Genomic DNA, 17,151 nt, shown 5'->3' on the forward strand with positions numbered 1-17,151 from the left:
GATCTTATAGACCAAAACATAGACCTCACAGCTAAATAAACAACCTAATTAATCCATGTTAAACAACAAATGATTTAGTATTGCAATCATCACAGCATAGCCTTAAGCGAAGTCTTAGCATTGCACCAAGTATCAAACGGACAATGTCTTGTACAATATCATGTCTTCCACAAGTGGAACCAATCGGGCTGTCCTGTGATGCACTCACCAAAGCTATTCAAGGCCGAGATGTAAATCATAGAATGATTTACAATCCAATTTATTTATTTACATGTAGACTCATCCCTTCTTGGTTCTCATCTCTTGTTCGGTATTCATGTTGGCACTCGTAGAATATATGGTTGCCACCAAAAATACAGGTGGTGCCCATGACAAGGCAGGTGACAAGGAAACAGGTCCTACTCCATAAGCAAGCATGAGGGCCAAACATATCTGTACAGAACCAGAAATGTAGCACATATGTATGTAACACATCAACCAACAAAATTCCAAATATATAGAAATATTTTGCACAACTTGGTAATTGATTACCTTGAAATGAACAAGAGTAATGATTAAACTCCCCGACAGAAGAGACCCTCTGGTCCAACCCTGACAAAACTTGCATGTTGAAGATGTACTTATGCCCCTCGTCAAATTCGGTGGAACAAATTGAGTCACCTGTTCTAATTCAATATTAGAAGCCACTGGCCCATTCTGGTGCCTCAGTTTCCTACAGAACTGTAAATAAAATGATGATCTTTCTGCAAAGAGACTATAAATGAGAATAAACATAGGTGTGACCACCAAATACATGAAAGGCAATGTGATAACCATCAGATCAGGGTTGCCCAGCTTGTCTAAAATTGCATGACTATCCGGAGACTGCACCATCCAGCCAGACAAATACATAGCAGAAATGTTCTCATTCTCGGATGTTGCATAACCCCAGAACCATGGTAACTTGAGCAGGCAAAGAAGATACATCACCATGGAAAACCACAAAATTCTATTCCTTGAACCCTCCATCAAGAACCAAAATAACACAAATAGGCTCTTCCTCCGCTTGATAGGCGAGGAAATGACGTGAGACGTAGCCCACTTCTGATATGATGCATTTCTCTCCATAAGATAATTTAGTACTTTTGGAAGGCACAAAAATACAACAAGAAAGGAGAAGTTGCTCCACAAAAGAACCATATATAGACTCTGCCACTCAACTTGGAAAACCAAATAAGCCAGCCAAGTACTTGCATAATGTGCCAGTTTACCTTCGACAGAAAATGGTCGGAGATTGCTTTTAGTCTCCTTGCCCTGAGAGTCCACCACAGACACCTGCAAAAGGTAACGTGTTGCTGATGCGCTCCGATAACTTTCAGCGTTCCATTTTCCATGAAAGAGGGGCTTGTCAACTGCACTAATAAGCTGCAGCGGCACTTCTTCCATTATTTTGTACTCCCTGAATGCGTCAAAAACCTTAGCAGTCACATTAATTATTTGCTGAGTAGAAAAGACAAGAGCATTGATATCATTCCTAAAAGACTGATTATTTTGCTCCATATTGTTCATGTTTCTCGAGTCAGCAGGATATGTTATGACAATAGTTGTTTGGAATTCATCCCGGACATCATGTTTTCTCAGAAGCTCGATATCATGGAAAGAGACCACCCCTCCATCAACGGACAAAATTCTGATCAATCTGGACTCTTTCCAATCTCCTAGTTCCCATTCCCAAAAGCCTTTAGCCTTTCTTGGAACTAAAACATCAGATGACAATTTTGACGGATGGAGTCTCCAAAGTTGTCTGCTGAAATTTCCATGCAGGTGACCACAAATGTACGAGGAAACTGATTGCCTTGCAAATAAACTTTCATAACGCTGTCCTTTTTCAGATGAAGCTGTAAAAGACATTGGAAAGTGCCCAAATAATATTTTTGTTACTGAATCACTGGGATAAACATCCCAATATTGCAGTTCAGACTCCACAACAGCCATTCTCTTCTCAGTTGGATGACCAAATAAATTTGATGGACCACGAATTCCGATGCTAAGTGTGTCATCTATACCAATGAAGATGTACTTTCTATCATCACCCTAGAGAATCTCAAAAGAATGTCAACCCATACTTTATATGCGAAAAATAGATATACGTAATATCTGTCTAGACACATACGAGAACATATAAAGAATGTTAAATAATTGTCTATAAGCATTAGAAGTGATGTCACTTGATAAATAACCTGAATACAGCATCAATCTCAAATTGGTCAACAAGCTCTAACTGTAACAACCAACTACAATAACATGGTTGGGAATCCTTCTATAATGATAACCCATATAGAATAACTGGACTCATAACTACGTATGCACTAACATTGGCCAAAAACATGTTAAAAGTTATTGATTAAATTATTAAGGATATAAAACAAATATTTGTTAACCAAGAAAGCATTTCATTAACTGAAAATACATGGAGCAACCTTCACAAATGATGGAGGAGATTTAGGAAAGGAACTGTAATACATGAACCTCCTTAAAATATGCATAAAATGAGAAAACTACTACCAACTAGATCAATTATGTATTAAGGTTTGCATGATGATTAAAACACAGTAATAAGCATACAACTGTAAAAAAATTTATATGGTACAGCAGAATAATGCAATAAATGTCATGTTGATCACAATAAAATTTAAACAATTATGTGCTAACACTATCAATTGCTTATACATTAATTTCGTTTTACAAAACATTAACAATTATTTGTAACATCATCAACAACCTTATAAAATTTTGCATTTAGTGCTCATCGTAACATGCTGAACATTTATCTTACAAAATCCCAGAAGTTCCATATGAACCAGAAAATATAAATTTCAACAAGTTAGAAGATAAAAGGATAACTGAAATGCCTTCATTACATGGGATATAGCATAATGGTCATCTTATGGTGGTTACTGAAATGCAGATATGGCATTAATGTGGATTTACGAGAACTTGCAAGCAAATTGTTAAATCAGTCATGACAAATACTCTGTCTATAAGGTATTTAATTCAGGGGATTTCTGCATAAGAATGATTGGAAACTAGAATGAGCAATTTCAATTTTAATGACCGGCTGGGAAGAATCATATTTAGACTCCCATTCAAGCTCCAGATTTGGCAGTTTAAAATGCAGATTAAAGGGATAATATTTCAATTTTAATTCCACTCGCAAGCGAAATTCCACCTAATTTCTGTTCTAACCACTAAAGCAACATCACCACTTACTCAAAAACCAAAAAATGAGAACCAGATTGGGAATAATACCACAAGAGAGATACTCTGAACAGTACTCTGCCTTCTTAGCTGCGAACTAACACTGTAAGTTGAGAAAAAATCCAATTCATGACCAACATATGGAACTCCATATTTGTCATGATTGCCTCTTATATCAAATATTCTTCTCTTGTCTATGCCACTATATTTGACAATTCCGTCCATGCTGTTACTGTATTGGATCCATTCTGATATATCTTGCCTTGTGCTTGTTCGTCTTTTGTTTTTGGCATCTGATTGCAGAAAATGAAGAAAAAGTCTTACTGTATAAAGAAAAGGCCAGAGAAGCATTGTTCAATCATTTATCCTCAATATAGAATCACCTAACGGTTAAGAAAACTTTATCAATTTATTTAAGCATACAATGATACCGTTCAAGATACTTTTAGCCCACACCAATATTTATTGTAAAGGAAAGCACACAACAAATCTAGTGACTTCTCATCAAAGCTTCCTTTAAGTACATGTTATATATGTTTGCTGCCAATGAGAAATCAGGGTGGAAACAGGAAAAATACCTTTAACAAATCCAAGGGCATCATACAAAAAGTGATAGTGAAATAATGCAGAAATACTTTTATCAATTCTTACATTCAATTGTTTGAGGACATAACCAATGCCTTCCTGAGCCATGAAACGATGCTGGTACATTAAAAAAAAAAACACATTTCCCAAGAACCATGTAATTAGTATATGTCACCTTCAGAAATTGAACACATGGCATGACATTGTAACATTTGTAAGTTCATTGTACATTTGATTCTTAACCACCTAAGGATCTTATAAAAAGAATATCCTTTTAATTTTTAACTACAGAATTTAGAAACTTGGTGCAGATTTCCTTTTTCCTTTTTACTTTATATCTGCTGCATGACACTTCAAACAAGCTTTGAATTATTGCATGACATGCCATCAGCATACCTGGAAAGGGGTATTAGATTGTGAATGTTCAAAACCGATACTTTGGAAGGTCTGGCACAGAGCATTACTGATCTTATGCATGGTTGAAGTAGCATGCATAAACAGTCTACTATATCATTCAGATCACAGTTTGTTCTAGGCTAAAAGAACCAAGAACTTGATGAGGGTAATAATGGCGATAAGACTCGGGTGACGTCAGCTGCCCCAGATGACACCTCACGACAGCACCTGGTCAACTCGGACCGGAACACCGACCGAGGCACATTAACATCCTGCTCAGGCTCGATCCCTCACGCCATGCCAACGTCGATGTCAGATGCTACCAGAAGTACGATCCTGCTCCCTGCAGGCAGGAACTTCAGGGAACAGTAACTTTCACTATAAAAACCCTCGTGCTCCAAGGAAAAAGAGGAGGAGGAAAAACAAAGAGAAAAACCCTCTGTGACTACCAACTGACTTGATCGTCGGAGGGGTCGGGCCGAGCTCTCCCGACCCGACCTGTGTGCAGGTGCGAAGACAGAGGCCTCCCACTAAACGTCCAGGCGAGGAGTTCCCCCCGGAGGAAAAGGCGACCGCGCACCGATCGGACCACAGCAGTCGGCCACCTTAGCGGTCTCAAGGGCCGTCCTGGGAAGATCCCCATCATCCGGACCCGAACTAAGCCACATCGGCCCCGGGACCACGGCTCAAGGTTGTTTCCCACAACAGAACTACATGTATAAAGATGCCAGAGCGACTTCATTCGAACACTTACAAACATCCTTGTTGGAACGTGGATCATAACAAGTTGGATGATTTACACGTTGAGGTACATAAATCAGCAAATCACAATATTAATTAGTAAATAGGCAGTTTCATAGTACGTTCAGGGTTCTAGCCTAATCGATCATTCTTACATATGTTTAAATAATTAGTCAAATTGTACAATGACTTTAGACAAAACATGAAAAATCATGAACAATAATTATTAAGTTTCAGGGAGCTAGGATAAGATAATGGAGATTTGAACAATTGCAGCATCTAAGAAGTCGTAAACAAGCAGGACTTGCTGCATTTTAACCTCGATGTTAGTATCAAAGCTTAACTTATTTGTGAAAGAACAAATTAGACTAGGCAGCAGTACACAAACTCTATGCCGAACTGATTCCGGAACCTACCAGACGACAAAGAATTTTAGGAAAATAATCAAAATAGGGAGAATAGGGTGAGGGGCAGCAAACCAGTGATGTCGCCGGTGATGAGGAGGAGCGAGGGCCGGATGGCGCGAAGAGCTGGGGCGAGGAGGCGAACGAGGTCGTCGGCGCGGTCGGGATGGTAGGTGCTAAGGTGGAGGTCCGAAACTTGGACGACCCAGGCGACGTCGCCGTCGATTGGAAACGACTCCCTCGCCACCGGTTCTGCCCCCTCCCCTCCGACAACCTTGCTCTCCACCTCGATTGAGGACGACCATGAGAGAGCAAAGGCGAAGGAGAAGGAGGAGAAGAAGAAGAAGAAGATTGCGGAGGAGATCGGAGACGCCATCGTTCTTTCTTGACGACAGCGACGAGACAAGGGGCGGTCGGAGAGTTTGACATGCGAATGGCGAACGGAAATTTATTTGATGATTTTCTCACGTGCCGTTTCGAGTGTTTCCGAATCGCGTCCTCCGATCGTATCATAAAAAGGAGACCTTCCAAATTTCCGTCGAAGATCATTCACTTTCCCACATCCATTACTTCATAAAATCTTAGACGATTTTTCTAGAGAAATATATTTTTTTTTCTAAACAGTATCCTCTTTTGGTTTTTCTTTTCCTAAACGATACCCATAAACTCGACATATCCAAAATTACCCCTTCTTCGTCATCGTCGCCTCATCCGTTTCCGTGCCTTGCTCCGATCGAAGGTGTTATCGCTGGTGGAGATGAACGTGAGGGGAGTAGGAGAGAACGGAGGAGATGGCAGGGGCAAGGCTAGGAGGAGGAGCACAGAGAAGGAAGGAGGAGGAGATGACGGGGAAGGACGGGCGTGGGAGAGAAGGGATGAAGGACAGGTGGCGACGGCGGCGAAAGGCAACGGCAGATGGGCGAGGAGAGGAGGAGAAGGAAGAAAGGATTTTTTTTTTATATTTAGGGATATTATTTAAACAAATTAAAATGAGGATATTTTTTAAGAAAAATATTTTAAAATCTTCATATTTATAATAAAAATTAATAATTAAAATGATTTATACTATTTAGGACTTGTTTACCTATTTAAGATTATTATTTAATTTCATTTTTCTACTATAAATTAATGCAAATGTGATAAATAAAAAAAAAGATTTTTGTTATTATTTTTTCAACACATCAAAATCTTTTTTTTAATTTTCATCCAAAACAATCTAAATTATAAGATAAACCATCTTATGGAACATCAAATCATATAATAAGATTAATAAAAATTTAAACTAATTAATAATTCTTAGATAGCACCCTCCCTTTTAAATTTCTCCAAATACTTAAAATGTTAAAATCAAGTTGAAGTTTTAAATAATATCACGAGTACGATGATTAATATGACAAACTCTGCGGTTCTTTATGTTTATGGGGATCTCCTTACACACTGTCCGTGTGCTTTTGCTCAACCAACCATAAGCGACCGGGACGAACGAACTACTTTGCATCCTGTCTTGGCAGACGCATGGGGATGAAGCATCGAACAATTAACATTATAACGCATCAAATGGGTAAAACGAAAGTAAAAGAGTATAGATAGCAGACACCGACTTACAATTATTATGCTGGCAAAACGAATGGCGAGGATGAAGAATTGACATACCAACTTAACGCTTCGATTTCAAGAAGACTGAACACAAGACGATCGACGACAGACTACAAAGACACAAACCAAAGAGCAGACAGCATGCTTATTTTTCCGATCACACAGTACATAGATTGACTGAAAACAGAGGTTGTGTGTTCCATTACGAGCTCAGCCCGAGATCTCGATGGACTTCATCTCCGGCTTCTTCTGCGCCTCCTCCTTGGGCACCGTCACGGTCAGGACACCGTTCTCCATGGACGCCTTCACCTGATCCACCTTGGCATTCTCTGGCAACCTGAATCTCCTCAGGAACTTGCCGCTGCTCCGCTCCACGCGATGCCACTTGTCGCTCTTCTCCTCCTTCTCCTTGCTCCGCTCGCCGCTGATCTGGAGAACCCTGCCTTCCTCCACCTCCACCTTCACCTCCTCCTTCTTCGCCCCCGGCAGGTCGGCCTTGAAGATGTGAGCCTCAGGCGTCTCCTTCCAGTCGATGCGTGTGTTAGCGAAGGCGGATGCGTCGCTCACGAAGCTGGGGCGCGTCTCTGAGAGTGAACGGAAGGAATCAAAGGGGAAACCCTGGAAAGGGTCCCAGACGTCGAGGGAGAAGGGGTCGAAGATGTTGCTCCGCCTCACGATCGACATGGCTGTTATGAGGTAATGTTCTGCTACTACTGCTGAATGCAGAGATGTAAACGAATGGACGAACAAATCGGAAGAATTTGCTAGTATGACTCGTCGCCGTTGCCGGTGTCGAGCACTTATAAAGACCGGGATGGAGAGGACCGCAAGTGTCGTCACGCCTCTGGAAGTCGCTCGACGATGTAGGAGTAGTCCTGTTGGGTTTTGGAAGATGGCTTATCATCTTCTATCACTTTCTCGAAGGATCGCGATCTTGTTGGGATATGTTAAGAATAATATATTTTTTTAAAAAAATATTTAATTACGGAGAAAAATCTGGATAGAAAAAGGTATTCTAGTTTTTCAGGATTACTTTCATCCTATAAAAATTTGTATGGACGAATTTTTTTATTGGATTTTGCATGAAGGTGCTTTTTTTTTTTCTCCCTTATGATCTTATTTTCTTTGGTCTTGAAAATATTTTTGAGAGAATATCTAAAGTAGTATTCCATTCTTGGTATGGCATCAGTCGATCAATCAATAAGATTGGTATTTTTACAGAAGTCTATAATATTTTTAGGAAGATACCAAAATAATATAATTGACATATAAGTTTTCTATATATTGATAATGGTATATATTAAAGGTTGAAAATTCAAGATCTCATCCAACATATTTTCTAAGATACTAACTAGTCTGGTTAATAGCAAATTTTTTAGGATCAAGTGCTTATGTCTTGTTCTCAAATCAATAAGAGTAAACATTTGAAACCCACAAAAAGGATGTTTTCTATTCCACCAACTTTTTATCAATTTATAGTATTTTTATACATGTGACAAAAGCACCATAATAATATTAAAAAATATTATAACTCACATAAAATACATATATAAGATCCCTAATAAATAATAAAAGAAGGAAGGATGTTTTGAAGAAAAAAATAAGAGTACTGAAAAATAAATTTTAAAATATATATAAATAAAAAAAACTCAGAATGAAAAGTTTTTATGGAAAAGCCACACCATACGTATTATATTTTATATGATATACATAATATTGGAAACATAAAATCATAATATGCTATATATTATGTGAAATTTTTTTAATATTAGAATTGTAATCAAATAACAATGGATCCGATTTATGACATGTACTTTTCGATGTCGGAAAGAACTTTACCTAATCTACAAGCGCATCATCAAAATCATAATAATGTCGATCTACAAGAAGAACTAGAGTCTCTTTCTCCTCTCTTTCTATCCTTTCACGAGATCGCTTAGATCGATATTTTAGGGACTAAGGAGGCTAAGAGAGGAAGAGGAATCATAATATCTCAATAACTATCACATATGTCGTATCGTCACACGTTGTGTCATATACCGTTTAGTCCCTAATGAGTCATGTATATATATAGGCGAGAATAAATGATCTATGATAAGCAATTAAGAGAGTTTCTCCGATGAAGAACATCTCCTAAGAAATTCTACTATAATATAAACTTCCTTTCTATTGTTTATAATTTTTATTATAACCAAATCAAATCTATAATATATCTTATTAATTAGATAGATAGATGACGTAATCTAACAAATATATGTTTTAGATATTATATTTGTTATGTTCATATTAGTGGTATGCCTTTGCATAACCATGACATTTACAAGTAAACAAAGGTCAGTTGAGATTTCATTGTATATTATTTAATTATCTAATTGAGTTGGATTAGTTTGCCACCATTTCTTCTAATCACCTTCTTCAATGTTACCTTTAGCACTTAAATGATATTAATAAATAATTAGAATTTTAGTACATGATAAGTCAACATTTTGTCGGTCCATCATTGGTGCGGCCCGTAAGCTCGTGAAGAATTATTCATTTTGTACGATGAATGTACACACACAATTTTGCCCTTTCGAAGTTCGTGAGCTCCAAAAGACACCTCTAAGGGTAATGGTGACCCGGTAAACTTATAAGTCATTGGTTTCTCTACGAGAGAGAGCATAGATAAATATATTTAGTCCCACATTGATTGAGTAGGAGAACCAATGACCTTTAAGTCTATCGGGTCATATTTATCCTTAAATATGTTTTTTAAAACTTACGAGTTTCGAAAGGACAAAATCGTATAGATATACTCATCGCCCAAAGTAAATAATCCCTCGCAAGCCCATCGCACCAATGAAACTTAAATGTGACTTAATCTGACATGTAAGCCCATGATTGAGAAATAGGATATTTTCTAAATTGTATATTAGATCTCTTAATTAACTACGATGCATCATTGAATTATGATAGGCACATAAAATCTTTAAGGGAAAAAGGTATTAATATTTTGATCAGTTGAATGTGATTCAGACATATATGCGTAAGATTATTCAAAATATTTTCAAGATAAAAATATTAAGCTTCCGATTTATCACTTGTATAAAAATCGAAGTTTGAAAGAAATTTCTGCACCTAAGTTAATAATCTAAGGTTTGTGAACATGGACACAAGTAATCAAAAGATGATATCTTTTTTATTATATTAAAGATATTTTTTATATTTGATCATAAAATATAACAAATATTTATAAAATATTTTGAGGAGGAGTAGCCGTTAATCATGTTTAATAGCTTCTCATTAATCTCTTATCCAGATTAGCAATAAGGGAGGAGATGACATATATATATTTATCTGATAATCATATGTGGAATAAGTTGACGATATATTCCTTATCAAATACTAAAATAAAAAAATAATTAAAATCTAATCATTTTATTATGCTGGATTGATGTGTATATACGTTAGCTAAAGATTTTTAAAAAAAATAAAATAAGTCTATGAAAATATATCCAGCGAGCATATAAATGTTACATCATCAAAGACTTAAAAGAGTTAAGAGGGTAAAATCATGTTTGTCTTCCAAACAAAAAGAAGGAATCCTTCCAGGCTCTGCTGATGATGCTAATAATTACTAGTAAGGATGAGATGGAACGGAGACGATTGATGATGATGATGATGTATAACCATTAATAATAATAATAATGATGATGATGATGTATAACCATTAATACTTTTAACAAAGACGATTGATGAGGACTTCAATTCCAAGCGGACTGCACACGAGAAGGTCGACTACGGACAACAACACACAAATCGGACGGCTGACTTGGACATACGGACACACAAGTCTCGAGCAAGCTTATTTTTCCAATCACATTACGTAGATTGGCTGACAACACAGGTTGTGTGTTCCAATACGAGCTCAGCCCGAGATCTCGATGGACTTCATCCCCGGCTTCTTCTTCGCCTCCTCCTTGGGCACCGTCACGGTCAGGACACCGTTCTCCATGGACGCCTTCACCTGATCCACCTTGGCATTCTCTGGTAATCTGAATCTCCTCAGGAACTTGCCGCTGCTCCGCTCCACGCGGTGCCACTTGTCGCTCTTCTCCTCCTTCTCCTTGCTCCGCTCGCCGCTGATCTGGACGACCCTGCCTTCCTCCACCTCCACCTTCACCTCCTCCTTCTTCACCCCCGGCAGGTCAGCCTTGAAGACGTGCGCCTCGGGTGTCTCCTTCCAATCTATGCGGGTGTTGGCGAAGGCGGAGGTCTCGCTGACGAAGCCGGGGCGCGTCTCCGCAAGGGAACGGAAGGCATCGAAGGGGAAGCCCTGGAAGGGGTCCCAGACGTCGAGGGAGAAAGGGTCGAAGATGTTGCTGCGTCTGACGATCGACATTGCTGTTATGAGATGATGCTCCGCTGCTGCTGGCTGGCTGCAGAAAAGGAAACGAAAGTAAAGGAGAGGGAATCGGACGAGTTTGGTGGTATGTGTTGTTGCTGATGGCGCGGTGTTGCTGGTCGACGACGACGAGAGGTTGGTGTGGAGTACTTATAGAGTCGGATGCAGAGGGCTCCGAGTCTCCTCTCGCCTCCGGAAGCTGCTCGACGACGCAGGAAGCTCCAATGAGAGGAGAAGAAGTGAATCCCTGAAATGCGCGGTGGGCCACATGTTCTCGAAGACTCATGATCTTTCCACCATCATCTCGAAGACTCCAGATATTGTTTGTCGTGTACCGAAAAGAAAACGAAAATTCTATTTTTAATGATAAATTTAAGATGATTTAAAAAAAAAAATATTTTAAAAGAATCTCTAATCACCTTCAATAATTTTTTTTAGTTTTTTTATTCATGCGGACAATAAAAAAAAATAACTTGTAACTATCTACCTTAAATCATCATGATGATAGAAGATCGAAGGTCATAATAGACATAATTTTAAATTTAAATAACGTAAAAATAATCTCATATTTGAATAACTGATTTGATCGTGTGATTTAAGTGATTAATTGAAAAAAATCTCACCCTCCAATATAAATATTTATTACCTCAACGAATAAAGATCATATCTTTAGCAACTTCTTTCTTAATTCAATATATTATTATAGTATAGGATTAATAAGATAGATTATAGTTTATATTGAATCTTAAATTTTGATGATGAAACTAATTAGTAAGTGCTTATGATTTGATCTGTGTTTTGAGTGACGTAGAATGCTTCGATCGGTGAGAGATAATTAAAGCAGGAAGAATCATGTTGGGCTGGAGAAAAATATATCAAAAGATTGGATGTCACGTCGAAGGATCGGTCGACATATCGATAGAAGGCTTCGGGCCATGAGTTCGAGCATCAAACCAACAAGAGCGAATATTATGCCAAGGAAATCGGAGTTGCAAAGGTTCTCTGACCGATTGGGCAATAGGCCACAAGAGAGGACGATGTGCCGAAGAATCGCACGAAGTATCGATGAAACAATGACATGTTGGACAACATCTGATTAGCTTAGTATTAATTGTCTAGATCGAAGTAGATTTTATGTGTGCAGGATTAACTACGATAGCAAGATATAAAGCAAAATAAAGTTTCGAAGTCAAGAACGCGATTTCGTTGGGAGCTCGAGAGTTCATCGGAAGTTTTACAGGAATTGACCAAGAAGTCCTGGAGCTTGCCAAAGAAGCTCGTCAGAACTTGCCAAGAAGATCATCGTGAAGTCCAAGAGCTTGCCGGGAGTCCGTTGGAACATTGTCGAGAGATCGTCGGAAGTTCGCTGGAAGAAACTAGATTTACAGACTTGTTTAGCTTAGTAAATATCTTAGAAATCGTAGTTTACATGTAATTGGGATTGGAATTGGGTCAACCCAATTAGGGGCTAGTTGGGCCCATGTATGAACTATGTTGGGCCCAATGAAAAGGCACCTAAGAGGTGGCACCGTCGTGGCACAGTCTCCGAGATTGTCGGTCGGTGGTACCACCCGTCTGGGCGGTGGTACCGTCTAGACACAATCTCCGAAAGACTGTCAGGCGGTGGTACCACCTAGTGGCAGGGTGCTAGGTGGTGGTACCGCTTGTACCCGAGAAACCCGGAATGAAACTTTTTTAGGCTCCAAGTTTGAATCCACTTAAAGTCTATAAATACCCCTCTCATCCCTGATTGAACAATACATAACTGAGAACAAAAAGGAAAGAAAACTCTATTGTAATTGTGTGAAACTTCTCTCAAAGTTCACTGTGTTAGAATAGTTTAAGAGAGAAGTTTAAGAGGGGGTGTAAGGGTTATCTCCTAAACCCAATAAAAAGATAAATAGCTGTAAAAGGTGGTTAGTCTTCGCCTATTGAAGGAAGACCGTGGATGTCGATGGCCTCGACGAAGGAGGAATCAGGAGTAGATATAGGTCACGACGACCGAACCTCTATAAACTTGATTTACATTTACTTTGAGCAATTTACTTTTATAGCAAACTGTCTCTCCTCCTTACTATGCTTTTACCATGTCTACGCTCACATACACTTTCAAGTTAATCTAAGTATCTTTACGATTTAGTTTTAATCGTACAAAACGAAAGAATTTTTAGAATCGACGTAGGTTTTACCGTTACACTAATTCACCCCCTCTTTTTAGTGCCAACTCGTTTCTAACGGTATATAAGGTTGTTAACCAAAAGATTAGTATACAAGGTTGTTAACCAAAAGATTGATTATATTAAGGTTTAGTGTAAAAGGGTAAGACTAGTTTCAATTGTATATCGATATTTTCAGATCCAACTAGTTAAAAAGTATGTGATGCGGACTTAAGATATTATATATCATAAAATGAAATATAAATTTTTATGACTTAATATTTATTTCCTCCAATAAATTATTTTAATGATATATTGAAAAAAATCTTGACCAATATTTTAAAGTAAGTAAAATTTATAAACACTTGGTATGTATGTTTGAGAGGATATAACTACATATACTTAGTAATATATAAATAATTATAATATATTTTAATATAATTATAATATATATTATAATTAAATAATATTTAATTATTATTTATTATCATTCTTGTTTAATAAAATGAACACAGGTTTACATGAGAAAAATATATGAATCATTATCTCATTAGTTTTGAGATATATCAAAACCCTCTTAATTTTCAGTCAAAACTATTCAAATTCTCGTACAAATTAGTTTTTAAATATTAAAATAAATAATAAACTGATAATTCCATTAATAAAATTGATTATTTTATACACCCCGCTCGTGATGTATGCCCAACCCTCAGAAACAATATCCGAGCACGAGCCAACCGGTTTGATGACTGCTAGACTCATCAATTTTTCTGGCATGTTCAGACATCTGAACCTTCCACAGAGCTCCTGCAAAAATATGTAACTTTTTTCTCTAAGAAAAGAGTCTACATGGCTCCATTCGAGAATTTGCCGGCGAAGAGCAATCAAGAAGACACATCATGCAAAAGATCTGTGACCTCTGCAAGCAATAGCAGAGAGCAAGGCAGAAGAAGAATATTCTCTATGCTTGGCGTCACACCAACTTGTATTTTGGAATAGAATGCTTCACTTACATAAGTGATTGATACAAAAACAGACGCAGTTCCGGAATCAGACTGACGAGAAGACCATCGTTGACTATGGGCTAATAGCACACACACCAGAGAGCACACTCGCACAGAAAACAGAAGCTAGTATGACACCCAACTCTCACAGCACGCTTATTTTTCGGATCAGTTGGCCGAAAGCAGAGGATTGTGCTACATTCGGAACTCAACCGGAGATCTCAATGGACTTCATCTCGGGCTTCTTCACCTCCTCCTTAGGCACTGTCACGGTTAGGACACCGTTCTCCATTGACGCCTTCACCTGATCCACCATGGCATTCTCAGGCAACCTGAACCTCCTCAGGAACTTGCCGCTGCTCCGCTCCACGCGGTGCCACTTGTCGCTCTTCTCCTCCTCCTCCTTGCTCCTCTCGCCGCTGATCTGGAGGACCCTGCCTTCCTCCACCTCCACCTTCACCTCCTCTTTCTTCACCCCCGGCAGGTCGGCCTTGAAGACGTGCGCCTCGGAGGTCTCTTTCCAATCGATGCGGGTGTTGGCGAAGGCGGAAGTCTCGCTCACGAAGCCGGGGCGCGTCTCGGAGAGGGAACGGAAGGCATCGAAGGGGAAGCCCTTGAAGGGATCCCAGACGTCGAGGGAGAAGGGGTCGAAGATGTTGCGCCTCACGATCGACATGGTTGGAAATGGGCCTTTAAGGATCAGGAAGCTGTCGAGAAGCTGTAAGCTGCAAATCGTCTCTTCCTCCCGTTCTTGACGAGGATGCAAAAGGAGGGTCATGTGGAATACTTATGTCTCTCTCGGGTGGGACGGGGGGCTTGAAGTCTCCAGACTGTTCTCCTCGTTTCTGAGGTGAAAATATCACCGGAAGGTGCCTGGACACGTCGGGATGACTCTAGAAGCAATGCGAAGTCAGCTTCCAACCTCTTCCACCGTGCTCATTTCTTTGAATCAGATATCGAATAATACTAGTAGATTGCCCCATTTATCTGCATATATATATATATATATACACACTCAATAGAATCAATCAGTCACACTATATTGAGTTCTTTCAATATTCTGATCAAAATAGATGAGCAAAAACTCGTGCCGTGGTAGTCTCACGGTTGTAAGTTATCACGCACATACCCAGGAGTATTTCTAAAAACTTTCATTTAATCGTATTCAATGAAGCTTTAATATATAAGGAAATTATAGTTGATGTGACTTTCAACAACTTGCCTTCCATGGATGTCCGATGATGAGCACGGAGGAGTACCTACACCCTCAAACCCAGCAACGACTGCCAAAGCTTAGAGATTTGGAAAATATACAATCTTGATACTTCATCTATTTGGAAATCTCCCTATGCATCTCCGTTAAGAGAGGAAGGGGGAACAAACTCATAATCACCCGGACAGGATTGCTTAGGAAGGTGTGTGTCTTCCTAAGCAAAGTATGAAGACCCTGGCAAAGTTTGAAGGCCAAAACGTCCAAGATACAACAAGACTCGTCTAGTCTTTGCCTTGGAGCTGGACCCAGCAGATATAGGCCTAATTGTCAACCTGTGAGATTACATGTTATTGGCATTGATTAATTTTGTAATAGAAAAAGGATTAAATTTTACAAGTTGAATCAGCCAAGCCCTGTAGTTCCATACACACATTCTCTTACCTCTGAAGCGAGCGCAAGCTGTGAATACTCCTCATTCCACCTCCTCTTGCACCTAATTCACATGAGAAAAACAAATAATTAGTTCAGGTCCTTTGCACTAAATAAGCAAATAATACTGTCATAATTTTTTGTTGTTATTTTTATGGACATTTTCGATTTTTAGCTATTAATAGGATGATGGGGTGATAGCATTTGGTGACTGTAATGACAATAACCGATCCCCTGCTGTCAGAAATCCATGAAGTTTTCATGGAGTAATTAATCACAGGAATGTGATCAGTCTAAATACTGCCATGATATTAGCATGCCTTGAGAGATATTCCATCGTACCATACCACCATGCAAAGCAGTGGCTCCGAAAAGGTTCTGCAGAGGTTTTGTCATCGCAGCCTCTCTGATCACCCTGTCAAAAGGAAAGGGGAGGTTAATAACCATCGATATCATTTCTAAAGAACTGGCACATGGTAAACACAACAAAATGAGTTTTGTAGGACTAGCTTGCTGAAAATTCATTTTAGGCTAAAGCTTCAATGTAAATTAAATCAGAAGTCATCTGAGAGTTTCTTTGTTCATCATTAAATCACACATTAACAACTCATTCATACAACAATCTGCAATAACATGGATTTTGAATTCTTGCTCCTCTCTTGTAACAAAGAACCATTCAGCAGACACCAGAAAAAGGCACTTAGAATTACTTACGTCGAGAATGAAGATAGGCGACGCATCAGTCTCTTTGTTGGAGTCGTCACGAAACCTCCAAGGTTTCAGGCTCTTTGTTGGAGTCGTCACGAAACCTATTGGCTGCCAACGTTGGTGCTTTCTCCATGGAGAGATGGAATGGAGACTGAGGGGGTTCCAATTGGTCTTGGAAAAGCACAAGTTTAGAAGAGCTCTTTGGGGCACCAGGGAATCTGAAGGTAGGTAGGTAGGTAGTCGGGAGGGTAGTCAGAGACTTACTCATAGGGAACAGCCGGAATAGAATAAGGACATG

General features: G+C 39.0%; 4 protein-coding genes across 6 annotated transcripts; all 4 read right to left on the reverse strand.

The window, feature by feature from the left end:
- Positions 1 to 97: 97 nt before the first annotated feature.
- Positions 98 to 6,311, reverse strand: LOC135622246 (putative metallophosphoesterase At3g03305). Of its 3 annotated transcripts, none has more exons than XM_065123910.1 (4): positions 5,439 to 6,311; positions 3,289 to 3,530; positions 532 to 2,073; positions 98 to 432 (listed from the first exon to the last, which is right to left on the reverse strand). In XM_065123910.1, exons 1-4 carry the CDS (start codon positions 5,737 to 5,739, stop codon positions 280 to 282), a joined length of 2,238 nt encoding a protein of 745 aa, XP_064979982.1. In that variant the 5' UTR covers positions 5,740 to 6,311; the 3' UTR covers positions 98 to 279. The 3 variants fall into 3 exon arrangements, with proteins under 3 accessions (XP_064979982.1, XP_064979981.1, XP_064979983.1); XM_065123909.1 differs by having other exon boundaries at positions 3,289 to 3,560; XM_065123911.1 differs by lacking the exon at positions 5,439 to 6,311 and adding an exon at positions 4,219 to 5,395.
- A 696-nt stretch (positions 6,312 to 7,007) lies between these two features.
- LOC135622249 (16.9 kDa class I heat shock protein 2-like) lies at positions 7,008 to 7,797 on the reverse strand. Its single transcript, XM_065123913.1, has one exon. The coding sequence runs from the start codon at positions 7,641 to 7,643 to the stop codon at positions 7,170 to 7,172; it is 474 nt and encodes a 157-aa protein (XP_064979985.1). The 5' UTR covers positions 7,644 to 7,797; the 3' UTR covers positions 7,008 to 7,169.
- Positions 7,798 to 10,634: 2,837 nt separating this feature from the next.
- LOC103996583 (16.9 kDa class I heat shock protein 2-like) lies at positions 10,635 to 11,543 on the reverse strand. Its single transcript, XM_009417510.3, has one exon. The coding sequence runs from the start codon at positions 11,338 to 11,340 to the stop codon at positions 10,867 to 10,869; it is 474 nt and encodes a 157-aa protein (XP_009415785.2). The 5' UTR covers positions 11,341 to 11,543; the 3' UTR covers positions 10,635 to 10,866.
- A 2,923-nt stretch (positions 11,544 to 14,466) lies between these two features.
- On the reverse strand, positions 14,467 to 15,305 carry LOC135622250 (18.1 kDa class I heat shock protein-like). Its single transcript, XM_065123915.1, has one exon. It carries the CDS (start codon positions 15,279 to 15,281, stop codon positions 14,712 to 14,714), a length of 570 nt encoding a protein of 189 aa, XP_064979987.1. The 5' UTR covers positions 15,282 to 15,305; the 3' UTR covers positions 14,467 to 14,711.
- Positions 15,306 to 17,151: the final 1,846 nt, after the last annotated feature.

Source organism: Musa acuminata, chromosome BXJ2-9 (assembly GCF_036884655.1).
Source record: "Musa acuminata AAA Group cultivar baxijiao chromosome BXJ2-9, Cavendish_Baxijiao_AAA, whole genome shotgun sequence".
In the NCBI taxonomy this organism is placed as follows: domain Eukaryota; kingdom Viridiplantae; phylum Streptophyta; class Magnoliopsida; order Zingiberales; family Musaceae; genus Musa; species Musa acuminata.